Source organism: Phacochoerus africanus, chromosome 1 (genome assembly GCF_016906955.1).
Source record: "Phacochoerus africanus isolate WHEZ1 chromosome 1, ROS_Pafr_v1, whole genome shotgun sequence".
Lineage (NCBI taxonomy): Eukaryota > Metazoa > Chordata > Mammalia > Artiodactyla > Suidae > Phacochoerus > Phacochoerus africanus.
Genome location: NC_062544.1, coordinates 102,343,314 through 102,359,841, shown reverse-complemented (window position 1 = coordinate 102,359,841; position 16,528 = coordinate 102,343,314). Strand labels below are relative to the sequence as shown.

The window sequence follows — 16,528 nt, the reverse complement described above, 5'->3', positions numbered from 1 at the left end:
ATGCCCCAGTTGTGAACTGTGCCACAGCTGCAGCAACATGAATCCTTAACCTGCTGTGCCACCAGGGAACTTCTGAAATTTTTTTTTTTTTTTTGCTTTTTAGGGACACTCCCACAGCATATGGAGGTTTCTAGGCTAAGGGTCTAATCAAAGCTACAGCTGCTGGCCTACACCACAGCCACAGCAATGCAGGATCCAAGCCGCATATGCCACCTACACCTCAGCTCACGGCAACTCCTCATCCCTGGCCTGAGCGAGGCCAGGGATCGAACCTGCAACCTCATGGTTCCTAGTCGGATTTATTTCCACTGTGCCACGATGGGAACTCCTGAAAATTTTTTTAAAATTTAAAGTCATATAAGTACTTTTGCTCCAGAAGAATATCACTGGATAAGACTTTCAAGCATTAAATATATTAGAGCAAACTTCTTTATGAAAAGCAAACTGAAAATATAATACAAGAAATAAAAAAATGCATAGGAAGTTTCCTGGTGGTTTAGTGGTTAAGATTCAGTGCTTTCACCACTGCAGGCCAGGTACAGTCCCTGGTCTGGGAACCGAAATCCAACATCAAGCCATTGCACGCCACGGCCAAAGGAAAAAAATAAAGCAATGCATAATTTGATATTTTTGACTATTAGAGCCTGACACAGGATGGAACATATTCTAGTCAGTTGTGTGGGTTCCCTAGTGCCTAAAGCTGCCCCACCCACAGCCAAACCTCCCTGTGGTGCTGCCACTTACGCTTAATGAGGTACCCTGGGGAATGGGCGGCCACGATGTGCAGGACAGTACGGCCATCCTCGTCCTTCTGGTTGATGCGACCTTTCCACTCAGGCTTGTTGTCCATTAACCACCTGAAAAGATGGTTTTCCCCTGAAGGAATGAGTTACTGATGTTATTTTCATTTTTTTACTTTTTTCTTTCTTTTTTTATGGCTGCATCTGAAGCATATGGAAGTTTCTAGGCCAGAGATTGAATCCAAGCTGCAGCTGCCACCTATGCCACAGCTGCAGTAACACTAAATCCGTTAACCCACTGCACCAGACCGGAGATCAAGTCCACACCTCTGTAGCGACCCCAGCCACTGCAATCAGATTCTTAACTCACTGTGCTGGGGTGGGAATTACCTGATGTTATTTTCAACACCCAGAAAAGCAGCAAAGCAAATCACTGTGCACCATACCTATACTGGGGAAACAAGGTACCCAATACACATTGTCACTCTTCACAAGCAGGTGTGGACACAGAGTTTGTGAATCGAAAGGATGAGTCCTAGAAAGTTATTCATAGTAAACCAAAGTCAGATTCCCTAGAAGCAGAGCCCGAGACAGGATTCTTGTACAGGGATTTATTAACCGAGGAAGCTTGGAAGAAAGAGGGGGAGGGAGGCCAGGCAGGCAGACAGGTGGCCCTGGCTTCAGCTTGATCCCAGGGGGAGCTCTGGAGCAGAAACTGCACTACAGTGATGACCCACCTAGAGGCAGGGGTTCACCTTGTGTACCCTGGTATGTGTGAATCAAAAGCTAAAGATGCCCCCAAGGAGGGAGGTGCAGTGGAAGGAGCACCTCCCAGGGAGGGGGTGCCTGTTGGCAAAGAGCAGCTCCAAGGCCAAGGCAGCAGCTGTGATGCAGCACGTGGGGATAGGGGCACTGGTCCTAAAAAGTACCTAGGCAGGACACCAAGAATGCCCCCATCAGTAATCATGACCCTAATACATTACCATATAGGTCAGTGGGACATATATTTCTTTATTTCTTCCTTTGAGAAAAGAATCAGGGATAAAATCGAAGACTTGATTTCTGGGAATTTCCGTCATGGCCCAGTGGTTAATGAACCTGACTAGTATCCATGAGGACTCAGGTTCCATCCCTGGCCTCACTCAGTGGGTTAAGGCTTTGGCGTTGCCATGAGCTGTGGTATAGGTGGCATACATGGCTGAGATCTCACACTGTGGTGAGCTGTGTAGGCCGGCAGCTACGGCTCCAATTTGACCCCAGTCTGGGAACCTCCATATGCCATGGGTGCGGCCCTAAAAAAAGACAAAATAAAAAAGACTCAACCTCATCTGTACCTGCCTGTAACCACAGGAACAAACATAACAAGTAGATACAGTGAAGAATCATGGATTTCACCCCAGAGGCCCATCTAATTTCAAACTGGGAGGAGTGGATTAGTCTGCTTTTAATCAGACTCTACACTTCTAAATGTCTCATCCACCAGTCCCTGTGTCAGAGTAAAATCTCTTATGGATTCTCCAACAGATGAAATGGGTAACAACAGGATCAATCTGGCTAAAGCAAAGATAGGGTTCAGGTCCCAGGCCCCTGGCTATCCCACTCCCCTCCTGAGGTGCTCTAGCCTAGAAGAGGAAGACAGTGTAGACCAGTTCTCTTGCCTCCTTCTCGCTCTAAGAGGATATGGGTCAGGAGCTCCCACTATGGCTCTGTGGGAAAGAACCTAACTAGTATCTATGAGGATGTGGGTTTGGTCCCTGACCTCGCTCAGTGGGTTAAGGATCCAATGTTACTGAAAGCCGTGGCGTAGGTCACAGATGTGACTTGAATTTCGCATTGCTATGGCTGTGGCATAGGCTGACAGCTGCAGCTCCAATCCAACCCCTAGCCTGAGAACTTCTATATGCTGCAGATGCAGCCCTAAAAAGTAAAGAAAAAAATAGATGATACAGGTCTGTGTCCAGCAGTGATGCTCCCTGTTTGGAGCGGGGGAGGGGGACAGGCTTCTACTAAAGTGTAAATGTGGATATTGTATGTGTGTGTATTTTAATGATAAAAAATAATTTAAAATTCAAATCCTATAGCCAGGTGGTGAAAACTAAAAAAAAGAAAAAAAATTATGAAAATAAGAGTCCTTTAAAAGAACCACAAGCAAACAACATCAGTGATCGCCAGTAGTTCCCTTGGGATTTTCCCTCACCCACAGTAGTTGGTCCTTTGGGCTAGAGGGAAAATAAACTCGGAAAAAGACCACAGCTGCCTTTGCCAATGGGAGGAAGCTCCACAGCTGTCCTGAGACCTCTGTCCAGCAAAGGCTATCTGTCCCAAGGCCCCTCCTTGAATCCCAGGGCTCCACCCTGCTGCCAGGATCTGTCTGAGAACACAGATTCTTTTTGGTTTAGGCCTCCTGTAGCTACGAGGTCCCCAGAGGAAGAAAAATGATGCTATTTCCCTGCTGCCTTCATTCATCTGGATAATCAAATCACTGACCATTCAGATCATCTGACTATTCCACATTCAAGTAGCCACATTCTGGTTTCCCTTGAGCTAAGCACAGTCCCTGGGGTTTGAGTTGGAGGACAGTATGGACGATTGTACCCTTGGGAGAGAACTCACGGGCCCGGATGCAGAGGCGTATGAGGGCGTGAAGAGGGTATGGTCCTATGGTCTCCACACTTGCACCAACGGAGATGAGCCACTGGACTAACCTGGGCACCTGTTCCATTTTCTCATAAAGTCCAATGAAGACATATTTCTGGGGGGGAAAAAAAAAAAAAACAGGAAGAATTATGGCAGTTTCCACATCAATATGAAAGTTCAAACTCGCTCCCCATAAAGTCTGTGTTTATTTTTCTTTCAGTTTTATTGAGATATAATTGACACACAGCACTGTAAACATTTAAGATGCACCACGTAATGACTTGGTTACATACATCGTGAAATGATTATCACTAGTGGACATCCATCATCTCCTCCAGATACAACGTTAAAGAAATTTAAAAAGAAAAATTTTTGTGAGATGAGAACTCTTAGGCTTTACTTTCTTAACAACTTTCCTATATAATGCACAGCAGTGTTCATTGCATTTATCACGTTGTACACGACATCCCTAGTACTTATGTATCGTATAACTGGAAGTTTGTGCCTTTGGACGGCACAATTCCCTTCATCCAATTCCCTCTCCTCCCTCTCCCACCCATAAAGCTTAGAATCAGTAAAACCCTTATTTGCTGTGGCCCAAGCCTAAAATTACCATACAGAACAAATTTTCAGTGAGGCGGTAGAAGGGGAAGATCCCAAATGCCACAAGCAAGAAGGGACCTGACCTGAAACCAAATGTGTCAAGAAGCCACCTTACCTCGAAGAGACTTTTCAGTGATAAATCTGGGACATGGAGATTTCTCGGTAGTCGGTCTTTTCTCGCTGACAGAAGTAGAAATGACTGATGGAAGGGGAGAAACAGAAAGAGCTGGACCAATAGGTTATGAGAACAGAAGTAAGCTTCAGCTTTACAACACACAAACAAAAGAAGAAACCAGACACCCTCTAACCCTGTCTCTTACTGTAAGTTGCCTGCCCAGCTCTTAGGGCTGAGCCATGATAATCAGAGGGTCTCTGGCCAACTTCCCGAACACTAGCTGATATTGTTATCAGGTGCTGTTGGCCCATGACTTCTAATCCTCACCACAACCAGGAGGGAATAGGTTTATATCCTGAAACTTACAAATGAGGAAATGAGGCTCATAGAGGAAGGAATTAGCCCAGAATAGAAAGTAGAGGATTCAGATTTGGGGAGGCCCCTGTGTGGCACTAATTTCCAGGTTCCACTGGGCTCCTCCATCCTATGGATTTCTGGCCCTGGCTTTGCTGGCCTCACTGCTACCTGTGGGTATAACAGCCCCTTGAAGTCATACAGAGACCCTCTGAGAAACAGAGGCAGGTCATTGGGCCCTGCTAGCAAAGGCCATGTAAAGAGAATTATGAAGATGATATGCAATTGTTTATTTTCCTCATTGAACATTTCCATTAGCATCTGGACTCCTTGCTCATGTGGAGATAGAGCAAGGACTGAGGCTGCCACAAACTGAATGTTCCTCCTAGCTTAAAAAATGAAAACCAGTGAACTAATATAGCTCAGGGACTGTCCATCTTTAATGATGTTACAGTTAAAACATTATTTTGGCATCAAGATAAGCAAGTACTCAATTACAATCCCCTGGCGCCAGCAGAAAGAAATCATTTAATCAAGGATGCACCTTCCCCACAAGAGAACCGCCTCTCTTTACTTACGTGCCATAATCCCTTCTTGGCCAACTTTTCAATCACAGATTGCCACACTTCAGGTGAGAAGCCAGTAGAGAAAATATGATCAAAGCAGGGCAAGAAACTTTGCAAAACAATGGGGTCACCTGAAAGAACATTCCAGAGTTTAGAAATTTTAACTTGGGGAAATTCTAGAACATTTAAGAAAAGGCCCTCCAATTAACACCACCCATAGGGTATTCTCCTTGTGCCTCAGCAGGTTAATAACCCAAATAATGTCCATGAGGATGTGGGTTCAATCCCTGGTCTCACTCAGTGGGTTAAGGATCCGGCATTGCCGTGAGCTGTGGTGTAAGTTGCAAATGTGGTTCAGATCCTGCATTGCTGTGGCTATGGTGTAGGCCGGTGGCTACAGCTGATTCGACCCCTAGCCTGGGAACTTCCATATGCTGCAGGTGTGGCCCTAAAAATGCAAAAGAAAAAAAAAAAGACCATATACAGTCAAATGATAAACTTAAGATAGCAAAAAGAAAGGTATTTTGGAGTTTCCTGGGGGCTCAGTGGGTTAAGGATTCAGCACTATCACTGCAGTGGCACGGGTTCAATCCCTGGCCCTGGAACTTCCTCATGCCATGGGTGTAGCAAAAAATAGATAAATATAAATAAATAAATAAATACATAAATAAATGAAAGACACAGAGAGGACATTGAGAAAGTGTAGGAAATGGGCCATGCATCAGATTCAGAGGAAAGGGAAGTGGGGTTTAGTCACTATCAGCAAAAGGCTGAGAGGAGAGCTATGACCCCATAGTACCTGTCAGGACACTTACTTCTGTGTTGAGGGCCAGGACTGAGCCCACCTCTAACCCTTCCCACTTCTCACTCATTGCCTGACACTGTTCTTACCCTCTCTCTATGCCAAACTTGCCAAAATCTGTAGGATTCCATCCACAGACCACAGCAGTAGCTTTCCTACAATCGCAATAGGAACACTTGGATCTCCTATCAGTTGAATCTATGTCAGCAGTAATTTCCTCATTTCTGAAGGCCGAGACCATTTTCTAGCAATTCTAACATGTGCCACTTTTCACATTCTACCATCTCTATAATCAAGTCATGTGCTGCTATTGACCTTGTCTTGATGGCAGAACATAAATTAGTGCCACATCTTAAATTAGTGCAGTCTTAAATTTGATCAAACACAGTATCCGAAATCAACAGCCTGACCATTGGCAGAACTTTAGACTGCACTATGACAACCAGGGAAAAAGCTCCTTTGTCCCTGGCAGGGAGCATATTATACTGTTTCCTAGTTTTCTATTCTTGACAATTCCAGGCCATTGACAAAGACACCTCACAGGCCAGGTCTTCAGACTATTATCTATGAGCAATGGAAAAGCACCCCTGTGTCCTTCCTTGACTGGGTGCATGGGGGCCCCTGCTGCAGCAGCAACACAAGGCACCCACTGTCAGCTTCCATATGCTGCAGCTTCCATGGGCCCCTCCATCAGCCCCTTCAAATTATTTTCATAGCAAACAGGACACACTAGAGAAATACATGCAAAAATCACAGGAAAGTGTAAAAATCACATAAACACATAAGTTGGGAAATCCCTTTAGGTAGCAACGCAGAAAACTTACAAAGTGTGAAACAAAATTGGAAAACTGGGACAGCTTTAAGTGATTTGCGCAAAAAGACGCAGTTGTTTCCACAAAGGCCTGAGCCACCAAAGCTTCCCATGTACTTTCTAGTGTGAAAACCAGTTTTATTCAAAGGACATAAATAAGCCACAAAGAAACACCCTGTAATTTATCTCTGCAGAAGCCTGAGTTCCCAGGAGCCATTCAAAGAAAGTCACAAGGAAAAGAAAGGAAGGAAAGAAGGGAGAAAGAGAGAGACAAAAAAAGGGAGAAATAAAGGGAGGGGGGAGAGAAAATGAGAAAGAAAGAAAGAGACAGACAAGAAAGAAGAAAGAAAAAAGGAAAGAAGGAAGGGAGAGAAAGAGGAAGAAGGAGAGAGAAAGAAAGAAGGAAGGAAGGAGGAAGGGAGGAGGAAGGGAGGAAGGAAGAGGCGGGCTCCTCCAGGAGTGACTTACTGCCCATCGTGGTGAAGACTCCCACGAGGAAATCAGCAACCTGGGTCTGGTCCTGGCTGCCCTGCACAAGTTGAAGACCATCAAAAAACATACGAGCAGCTTCATAAGGCTGGAGCAACCGCAGCAAGGAATAACCAGCCCGGTAGTACCCCTGGAAGGGAAAAGAGCAAAACCATGATGCCCTCATCTCTTCCAATGTGCTGCCAAAGGAAAGGCAAGAGCAAGATTGAGGATGTGAGGAAATGAACTGCAGGAGTCAGACTTCCAGGTAAACACAGATTTCTAATCAGCTCTGAATACAGCATTTCCACACTGTCTTCCCTGCCACATTGTTCCTGTCCTTGTGTCACTGGCAAGAAAACAATCACTTTCAAGTCCACAACATGTGCAGCATCTAACATAGGACCCAGAGAGAAGGGAGCAGGCCTGGTTCCAGTTACGGGTGTGGTTTATGTATTCACGCCTCAAATCAAAGGAGGAATGAAAAATCCCTATGACTACAGTGTTCTAGAAAAGACTGAGATTGTCATGTCAACACAGTTGTTCCCTGCTCCTTTCAGTCGAAGTAAATACAATTTCCAGTGGTAACTGCAAGCACTGTTTTACCCCAGCTCCACATTATATGCAATGATTACACCAGAGGGCCCCCCCCCCAAAAAAAAACAACTTGGTTTCTGTACAGAGAGGAAAATTACAATGATTAATAGAGGAAAATGGTCTAGTTTGGCCTATATATAACTGCCGGGAGCCACTCTTGAAGGTCTGCCTTTTGACAAAGTCAAGGAGACCAAAGGACACAGACTGCACAGCATGTCTGGAAAAGCGGCGGTCCTGCTTTTTCTTCTCTGTCCGCTTATGTTGTTCATAAAAACTGCGGAAGCTGGGGAATTGCTGCCAAATCAAAACGCCCCAAAATAAGGCCCAGGAGAGGGTAAACGTCGGGGATTAGTGCTTACTCATAAGCTGCCAGAAATCCCTAAAATCCCTACAATTTCCTCTTTTTCTATCCATCCTCTACTTCGGGGATTGCCACTCTCTAAAAAAGTCCCCAATAGAATGCTTACAGGATGGGAGTGCCTCTAATGGAAGTTTGATAATAGGCCAGGGCATAAACCATTTAATATTCTGAAAGGAAGTCATTTTCCTTGCCAGGGAATGGTTAATAATTACAATTGTTACTGGGCATTGACACGAGGAAAGTTGGTCCAGTTTGTACCTAGCAACTAGAAACAATTTAGGAAAATATGGGGCTGCTGTACCTGTCCACACAATTGTGAGCTGATATGTCAGGTCTATTGGCCCAACCCCAAAGAGTGTAAAAGTCATGGCTTCCCCGACCGTTACTAATGGAAAATAGTTAGGTTTAATAGTCTAGGAAGAATAAAGAGATATCTAGAGTAAGGTAGTTAATGGGTTTACACTTTTCAGCCCCATGAGAATGAGGTCATAGTCATGAGTACATCTGATTCTAAGTGGTTAAGAGGAAAGTACAAAGAAAAGGAACATTGTGTATGTCCCCCTAATACGTAAAATCACGGGGAAATATTCGATGGAGTGGAAAGTTAAAAATTGTCAAAGGATGTATGACACATAATATAAGGAAACAAAAAATGTATATAAGCTAAGCCTGCACAAGCAGTAAACGAGCAATCCTGCATAACCACCAGGCCTGTGTCCATTCCTTCGCCAACGCCACCCATCCTTTGGGAAACCGTGGTCCAGCTGGAGCAGGACTCCGGCAGGTGGAATCCAACTAGGAACCATGAGGTGGCGGGTTTGATCCTTGGCCTCACTCATGGGTAGGGGATCCGGCGTTGACGTGACCTGTGGTGTAGATCACAGACATGGCTCAGATACAGCATTGTGGTGACTGTGGTGTAGGCAGGTAGCTGTACCTCCGATTCAACCCCTAGTCTGGGAACTTCCACATGTCACGAGTGTGGCCTTAAAAAGCAAAACAAAACAAAAACAAAAAAAGGAATGCAGTCTCATTTTCAAAACTATACAATAATTTCTAAAGTATCCATCCTCCAATAGATGAGGTTTAATGTTAAATACACAGCTCCTTCCCTCCTTGGAGTAATCAGTAAGTCAAACCTCCCCACACTTCCCACTGTGTTCTGTTTCTAGCAGTCATCTGCAAAATGTAGACCATGAGGATACAATACACATCCCTATTTACTGAGTGTCAACAGCTTTCACTTCATGTCTCCTTACTCCTCGAAGAAACTCTAAGACATAGGTATTATCCCACTTGCCAGCTGGGGAAATGAAAGCTTAGACCAGAACACTAACTCACCCAGGTGGTTGAAACCAGTACACAGCAGAGCCTGGGGAAGAAAGGGCTGTGCTTTTCCCACTTCATCATGGATGGAGCCTCTCTATATACTGTCTCACCACTAGTTTGACACTTAATTGTATGTTGCCTGGGATGGCTCCAGAAATGCAATTTATTTATTTATTTATTTTTCAGAAATGCAATTTAAATTAAGGCCTCTGCATATACCTGGAGAAAACTCTAATTCAAAAAGATAAATGCACCCCAATGTACATAGAAGCACTATTTACAATACCCAAAACATGGAAACAACCTAAATGTCCATCAACAGATGAATGGATAAAGAAGATATGGTATGTACATACATACATATATACATGTATACACACACATGATAAATATATGTGTGTATATATTTATCACATACATATGTGATAAATGGATAAAGAAGATGTGGTATATATTATATATAAGATGTGATATATATACACACACACATATATATATAAAAAACACAGTGGAATATTACTCATCCATAAAAAATGAAATAATGCCATTTGCAGCAACATGTATGGACCTAGAGTTTATCATACTAAGTGAAGTCAGAAAGAAAAATACCATAGGATATCACTTATATGTGGAATCTAAAATATGGTACAAATGAACTTATAAAACAGAAACAGACTCACAGACATAGAAAACAAACATATGGTTACAGAAGGAGAAAGGTAGTGGGGGAGGGATAAATTAGGACTTCGGTTGGAGATACAAACTATTATATAAAATAGATAAATAACAAGGTCCTATTGTATAGCACAGGGAACTACATTCAATATCCTCTAATAAACCATAATAGAAAAGAATATGAAAAAGAATACATATATGTGTGTGGATATATATATATATACACATATATATATATATATATCTTAATCACTTTGCTGTACACCTGAAACTAAACACAGCATTGTAAATCAACTATACTTTAATAAAAAATTGAAAAAATAAAATAAATTAAGGCCTCTGATATTGTGTGTATGTTTTTCCTCTCCCCGGCCTGAATTACACTGGCTGAGCTGGTATCTTCCATTCCCTTTGTCTGCCTTGAGGCACGAGCAAGGTACTGTGCATAATGGCCACTCAGAGCATTTTAGCTGAAAAACAATCAAATGATCATTTATTGACCTTTGCTAATAACCTTAAGAGGTCTTACTGGCCTCTCAGATTTCCCTGATCCTTCCAAAGGGATCTGATTTTCACCATCAGAAATGCTTTCTGAAGAACTGGTATCAGGGTCTCTATTTAGCTTGCATTTGGAAAAAAGCTTTGCTAAAATGAAACTTGCAAACAGCAAAGAACATGAATGGGCTATGAATTCTGCTGCAACTACATCAGTACAAAGCAAGCTCCGCTGGAATCTCCATAGACCCCATCCAGCAAGAGACCCAGCTCTGCTCTCCCCTGCAAATGCCTTTCAACACTTGATCCCCATTGTGCTTCCTCTTCTCCAGATACAGTTCACATGCTCTGTGCACATCTGTCATAACTGCAAAGAGAATTAAATGAGAAGCGCTCCTAGTGTTTCCATTTTTAACAGAAGGAAGGGAAAGAGGAAGGTGAAGAGGAAGGAGGCAGCAGCCGAAGCACCAGCTGTCACTGTACCTTCATGTAGGTTGGATCCCACTGGAGACACTCCTTGGCAGCCATGTATGCCTCATTCCATTTCCCAAGGCTGTAATACGCATTGGATTTGTTGCACAGCAACACAGCCAAATCTCTGGGGGGAATCCTGTGAGAAAGGACAAACTGGTAGTTGGTAAATAGTTCTATCATCCTGCAAATACAGAACACAGTTCTTGAACGCCACTGTTCTGGTGCTGGCTGCTGCCATCGTGACAGGATTTCAGCAGGAAATGTCCCAGTGATGCCTGTTACACCTGACTGTCATCACCTAGAAAGTCTGGGGCCTTTGCAATGTGCCAGTGTCCCTTCCTTACTCCCAAATCCTCTGCTCCCACCTTTCATCGCCTTGGGTCCACTTCCTACTGATCTCCATAGGTCTTTTGTTGTTGTTGTTGTTGTCTTGCTCATGGCATATAGAAGTTCCCAGGCCAGGGAAAGAATCTGAGCCACAGCTGCAATGTATGCCACAGCTGTGGAAACACTGGATCCTTAATTCACTATGCCGGATCCTTAACCCACTGCGCCACAGTGGGAACTCCTCCACAGGTCATTTTATTCTTTAGAGACCATTGGTGAAGATGTAGTGAAAAAGGTGACTGTTCCTAAGGATGGAGAGGATGGGAGTTTCCACCCAGACTTCAGAGTCCAGACACTCTCGGAGCCACCATACATGCACACACGCTCATGCTGAATGGAAGCAGAGCTCATCAGAACACATGGCCACACTGTCCCACAGACCCAACAAAAGATGCAGGATGAGTCCTGTTCTATTACATAGGCAGGGCCACCTGGACATGTGCAGGACCCAAAGCCAGAGCAAAAAATTGGGCCCACACTCAACGTGGCTAATTTTCCCTATCAAATACAGTGGCCACAGGCCACGTGTAGCCATTTTAATTTATTAAAATTAAACAGGGAATTCCCATCATGACTCCGTGGTAATGAACCCAACTAGGATCCATGAGGACTCGGGTTTGATCCCAGCCCCGCTCAGTGGGTTAAAGGATCCGGTGTTGCCGTGGTGTAGGTTGCAGACATGGCTCGGATCCCTTGTTGCTGTGGCGTAGGCTGGCAGCTGAAGCTCTGATTCGACCCCTAGCCTGGGAACCTCTATATGCCACAGGTGTGGCCCTAAAAAGCAAAAATCAATTAATTAATTAAATTTAAAATTCAGTTCCTTAGTTGTATTAAGCCACTTGTCAAGTACTCAATAGCCAAATTCTCTATTATAGAACATTTTCATCATCACAGAAAATTCTATTGGAGGAGGCTAGTGTATTTGAAGATCATAAATCTATCTTACAAATGTTTGATAAAATATGTCCTATCCTTCTATTCTATAATAACTGAAAGGCAAGCTTCAAATTTCGAACTATAGGCACTGTGTCAGGCCCTCTTCTCTTTCCATCTCAGCCTTCCTCCTGGCAGTGCAGAAAACACAATTCCAATCTCTGTCTACACCCCTGACCTTGGGCAGCACTCCAAAGAATGAGCTGTGCGTAAGAGGCCTGTGCAGGCCCTGGGAATAGGGTCCATGGACAAGAATTCCCAGGTCTTGGTACCCAGAGCGTGAATGAAAGGGCAGGCAAGGGCTCTGGGTGGATGAAATCCCTGGCCCCAGACTCCCACCTGTGGGGAGGGTATAGCTGGGGGAAGGCCAAAGCAAGCCTCTAAAGCAGAACAGGGCAGGACCTCCCCTGCCTGGGTCTTGGGGTCATACAGATGTAAGGCTGTAACGGAAACCAGGCTGGAAGAAGGAAAATACAAAATATACCATAATATGTCAACACAAGCCCAAGCACGGTTGAATTCAAGACACACAAGGTGAAAAAGCAAGGCTTATGTTTCTGTTTATTCAATACTTCAATTGTAAAAATAATACAAATAGAAAAGTTAGGTAATACAGATACCTACAAAAATAAAGCAAAGTAAAAATCTCCTCTACTTTGTTCCCACCCACAATGCTCTGTGTATCCCACTCCTCTCACAGCCCTGCATTCCCTCCAAGTGAAGGGTGAGGACCCAGAAGCACCAGGAATGGCAGTGGGACCATCAGTGGGTATGTGACAAGGGACAAGGGAGCCATGACTGCCGTGTAGTAGATGCCATATGTCCTGCCCAGATACCCGGGCCAATGCAGCTGTCCCAGCAGGAATGAGTGTTGGCTGCAGCTAGGGGTTTCTAGGGCCCCATTCTGCAGAGATTTATCCTCAGTCTAATGGGGGCTGCCCTCTCCCCAGGAAGTTACACCCCTGTGAAGGATTGTGCCCCCCCCCCCATTCATATGTTGAAGCCCTATCCCCAGTGCACTGGCATTTGGAGACAGGGCCCTTGGGGAAGTGATTAGGTTTAGATGAGGTCATGAGAGTGGGGCCCTCATGATAGGATTAGTGCCCTTATAAGAAGAGACACCAGAGCGTCCACTTCTTCTTTCCACCAAATGAGGATGTAGTGAGACTGTGGCCATCTGTAAACCAGGAAAAAGGCACCTACCAGCAACGAATTGGCCAGCACCTGGACCTCAGACTTCCCAGCCTCCACAACCATGAGGAATAAATTCCTACTGTTTATTCCACCCAGTCAATGGTACTTGGTTATTGCAACCTGAGCTGATTAACCCAGCTCCACTCACTAGCACAACTTCTGGGGGCCAGACAGCCTATAACGGGTGATTAACTGACAGGAGAATCAAAAGGTCAGCCTTGTGGTCCTCAATTGGGACAGCTCCACAGGACAACTCGGGCTCCAGAGCTCCCCAGGGACCCAGGCTGAAGCCGACCATCCCTGCCTCATTCTGCTTCCCTCAGTCCCCTTCCCTTCAACCACATGCCCTCCGAGACCCTATGTCAGCTGGCAGCAGCAGGAAAGCAGGTGGCAGGTGATAGGGATGGGGAACTGTGTCAGGAAGGTCCTATGAAAGACAAGCTGTGAGGGTGCAGGCAGATGTCCCCTGAGTGGTCACAGAGCTGCTAAACAGCATAGCTTGAGATTTGCGTACTCCAAGTGGAGTCAGTCTACGGCCATAACCACAATACAACACTACCTTTTCAAGAAAGGTGATGTTTTTCCCTGAATGAGGCGCTCTAGACCTAGCTCTGACACAGCTCTGAGGATCAGAACCAGGAAGGGGGCAGAATGATAGAACTATAGGCCCAGGCCAGTTACACTCAATTCAAGTCCAGCTGGAGGGCAGACACCCAGGTCGTAGGAGGGAGGAGGTGGGAGCCATGTATCAGGAATTTAACTCAGCACCATTTCTCAGTATAAGTTCAGGCTGCACACAGCCTATAAATGCCAACCTCTGCTTCCTCTACTATGGCTGTCCTCTAAGTACGATCAGGGAATTTCTGAGGGTCCCTCAAGACCATTTCAGGTGGTCTCCAAGGTCAAAATATCCCCACAATTAGATCCCGCCGAGTGGATCCTCAGAGCTGCCCGCCTCCCCACTTGACTGTGCCAAACACCCGCTCCACTGCTGAGCCCACTCGCCATAGCCCTCTTAGGGGCCCTCTTCCTAGTGCTGCTGGCAGGTGCTCACGTGGGGCTCCCTGGCTGCAAAATTCGCATCACCTGCAAGGTGCTGGAGCTGGTGAAGCAGGAGGGGCTGCGCTTTCTGGAGCAAGAGCTGGAGACCATTACCATTCTGGATCTGCAGGGCAGGGAAGGCCACTTCTACTACAACATCTCTGAAGTGAAGGTCACGGAGCTGCAGCTGACATCCTCTGAGCTCCATTTCCAGCCAGAGCAGGACCTGATGCTACAAATCAACAATGGCTCCTTGGGGCTGCGCTTCCGGAGACAGCTTCTCTACTGGTTCTTCTATGGTGGGGGCTATATCAACGCGTCAGCTGAGGGTGTATCCATCCACACAGCTCTGCAGCTCTCCCGGGACCCCACGGCCAGATCAAAGTATCCAACGTCTCCTGCCAGGCCTGTCTCCAGAATGCACGCAGCCTTTGGAGGAACCTTCAGAAAGTGTATGAATTCCTGTCCACGTTCATCACCTCGGGGAGGCACTTCCTCCTCAACCAGGAGATCTGCCCCATGCTCTACTATGCAGGGACGGTGCTTTTCAACTCCCTCCTGGACACCGTGCCTGTGCATGGTGCTGTGGACGAGCTGGTTGGCATTGACTACTCACTCCTGAAAGATCCCGTGGCCTCCATCAGCAATCTGGACATGGAATTCCAGGGGGCCTTCTATCCCCTGGCTGAGGAGAACTGGAGCCTGCCCAACTGGGAGGTGGAGCCGCAGCTGCAGGAAGAAGAGTGGATGGTGTACGCAGCCTTCTCTGAGTTCTTCGACTCTGCCATGGACAGCTACTTCCGGGCAGGGGCCCTGCAGCTGTCGCTGGTGGGGGACAAGATGACCCATGACCTGGACATGCTGCTGAGGGCCACCTACTTTGGGAGCCTTGTCCTGCTGAGCCCGGCAGTGATTGAGTCTCCGCTGAAACTGCAGCTGCAGGTCATGGCACCACCATGCTGCACCATCAGGCCCTCGGGCACCACCATCTCCGTCACCACCAGTGTCACCATTGCCCTGGTCCCACCCGGCCAGCCTGAGGTCCAGCTGTCCAGCATGACCATGGATGCCGGACTTAGCGCCAAGATGGCCCTCTGGGGGAAGGCACTGTGCACACAGCTGGACCTGAGCAGGTTCAGAATCTACTCGAACCAGTCCGCACTGGAGTCACCAGCACCGACCCCACTGCAGGCTCCTCTGAAGACCATGCTGCAGATTGGGGTGATGCCCATGCTCAATAACCGGACCTGGCAAGGGGTACAGATCTCATTCCCTGAGGGTATCAACTTTGTGCGCAAGGTGGTGACAAACAACAGAGGCCTCCTTACCATCGGGGCAGACCTCCACTTTGCCAAAGGGCTCCAAGAGGTGTCTGAGAAGAACAGGCCTGCCGACACCAGGAGGCTCCAAGCATCCAGTGCCCCGCCCTCCTCCAGGGCAGCTGTTTGAGCCCTCAGCTCCCACCCTAGCAGCTGCATCCAGGACTCCAACACCTCTCAGCCCCTTCCGCACCCGCCCCCCACCTATAGTGTCCTCTCTAACCTCCAGGGCCACAGAGAAGATGAGTTTTAAATTGTACCCAATTTTATTCCATAATCACTGTCAAGTCATCAATTACAGTCCGTCCGGCCTCCCAAAAGAAAAAAAAAATATATATCTCCACAATCGTAATTGGCTGAATAATGGCCTCCAAATAATGTTTCCTTTTATAGCAAAAAAGAACTTTGGAGAGGTGATTAACTTAAGGATCTGGAGAGGAGGAGGTTAGCCTGGATTATGATATAATCACAAGGATCTTTATAAAAGGGAAACTGAAGGGGACATGGCCATGGCAAAGGAGAAGACCATGTGATGACAGAGGCAGAAACTGGAATGATGTCCTTTGAGGATGGAGGAAGGGACCACAAGCCAAGGAATACAGGCAGCCACTCAAGGGTAAAAGTGTC

The 16,528-nt window shown here is 46.1% G+C and overlaps 2 protein-coding genes across 3 annotated transcripts in view; one reads left to right on the top strand and one right to left on the bottom strand.

Annotated features, from left to right (window-relative positions):
- Positions 1–16,528, bottom strand: part of TRANK1 (tetratricopeptide repeat and ankyrin repeat containing 1) — a 110,110-nt gene that overhangs the window by 66,434 nt on the left and 27,148 nt on the right. For both annotated transcript variants that reach the window (XM_047770156.1, XM_047770157.1), the window contains exons 3-8: positions 11,037–11,163; positions 7,097–7,247; positions 5,028–5,146; positions 4,096–4,179; positions 3,354–3,492; positions 745–876 (exon numbers count right to left, since the gene is read on the bottom strand). In XM_047770156.1, the coding sequence (XP_047626112.1) occupies positions 745–876; positions 3,354–3,492; positions 4,096–4,179; positions 5,028–5,146; positions 7,097–7,247; positions 11,037–11,163 (752 nt within the window). The remainder of the gene's footprint in view (positions 1–744; positions 877–3,353; positions 3,493–4,095; positions 4,180–5,027; positions 5,147–7,096; positions 7,248–11,036; positions 11,164–16,528) is intronic.
- Positions 14,619–16,031, top strand: LOC125121761 (phospholipid transfer protein-like). The gene is given in 2 exon segments (XM_047770160.1): positions 14,619–15,025; positions 15,028–16,031. Coding segments are annotated over 2 exon segments (1,218 nt in total). The 5' UTR covers positions 14,619–14,811.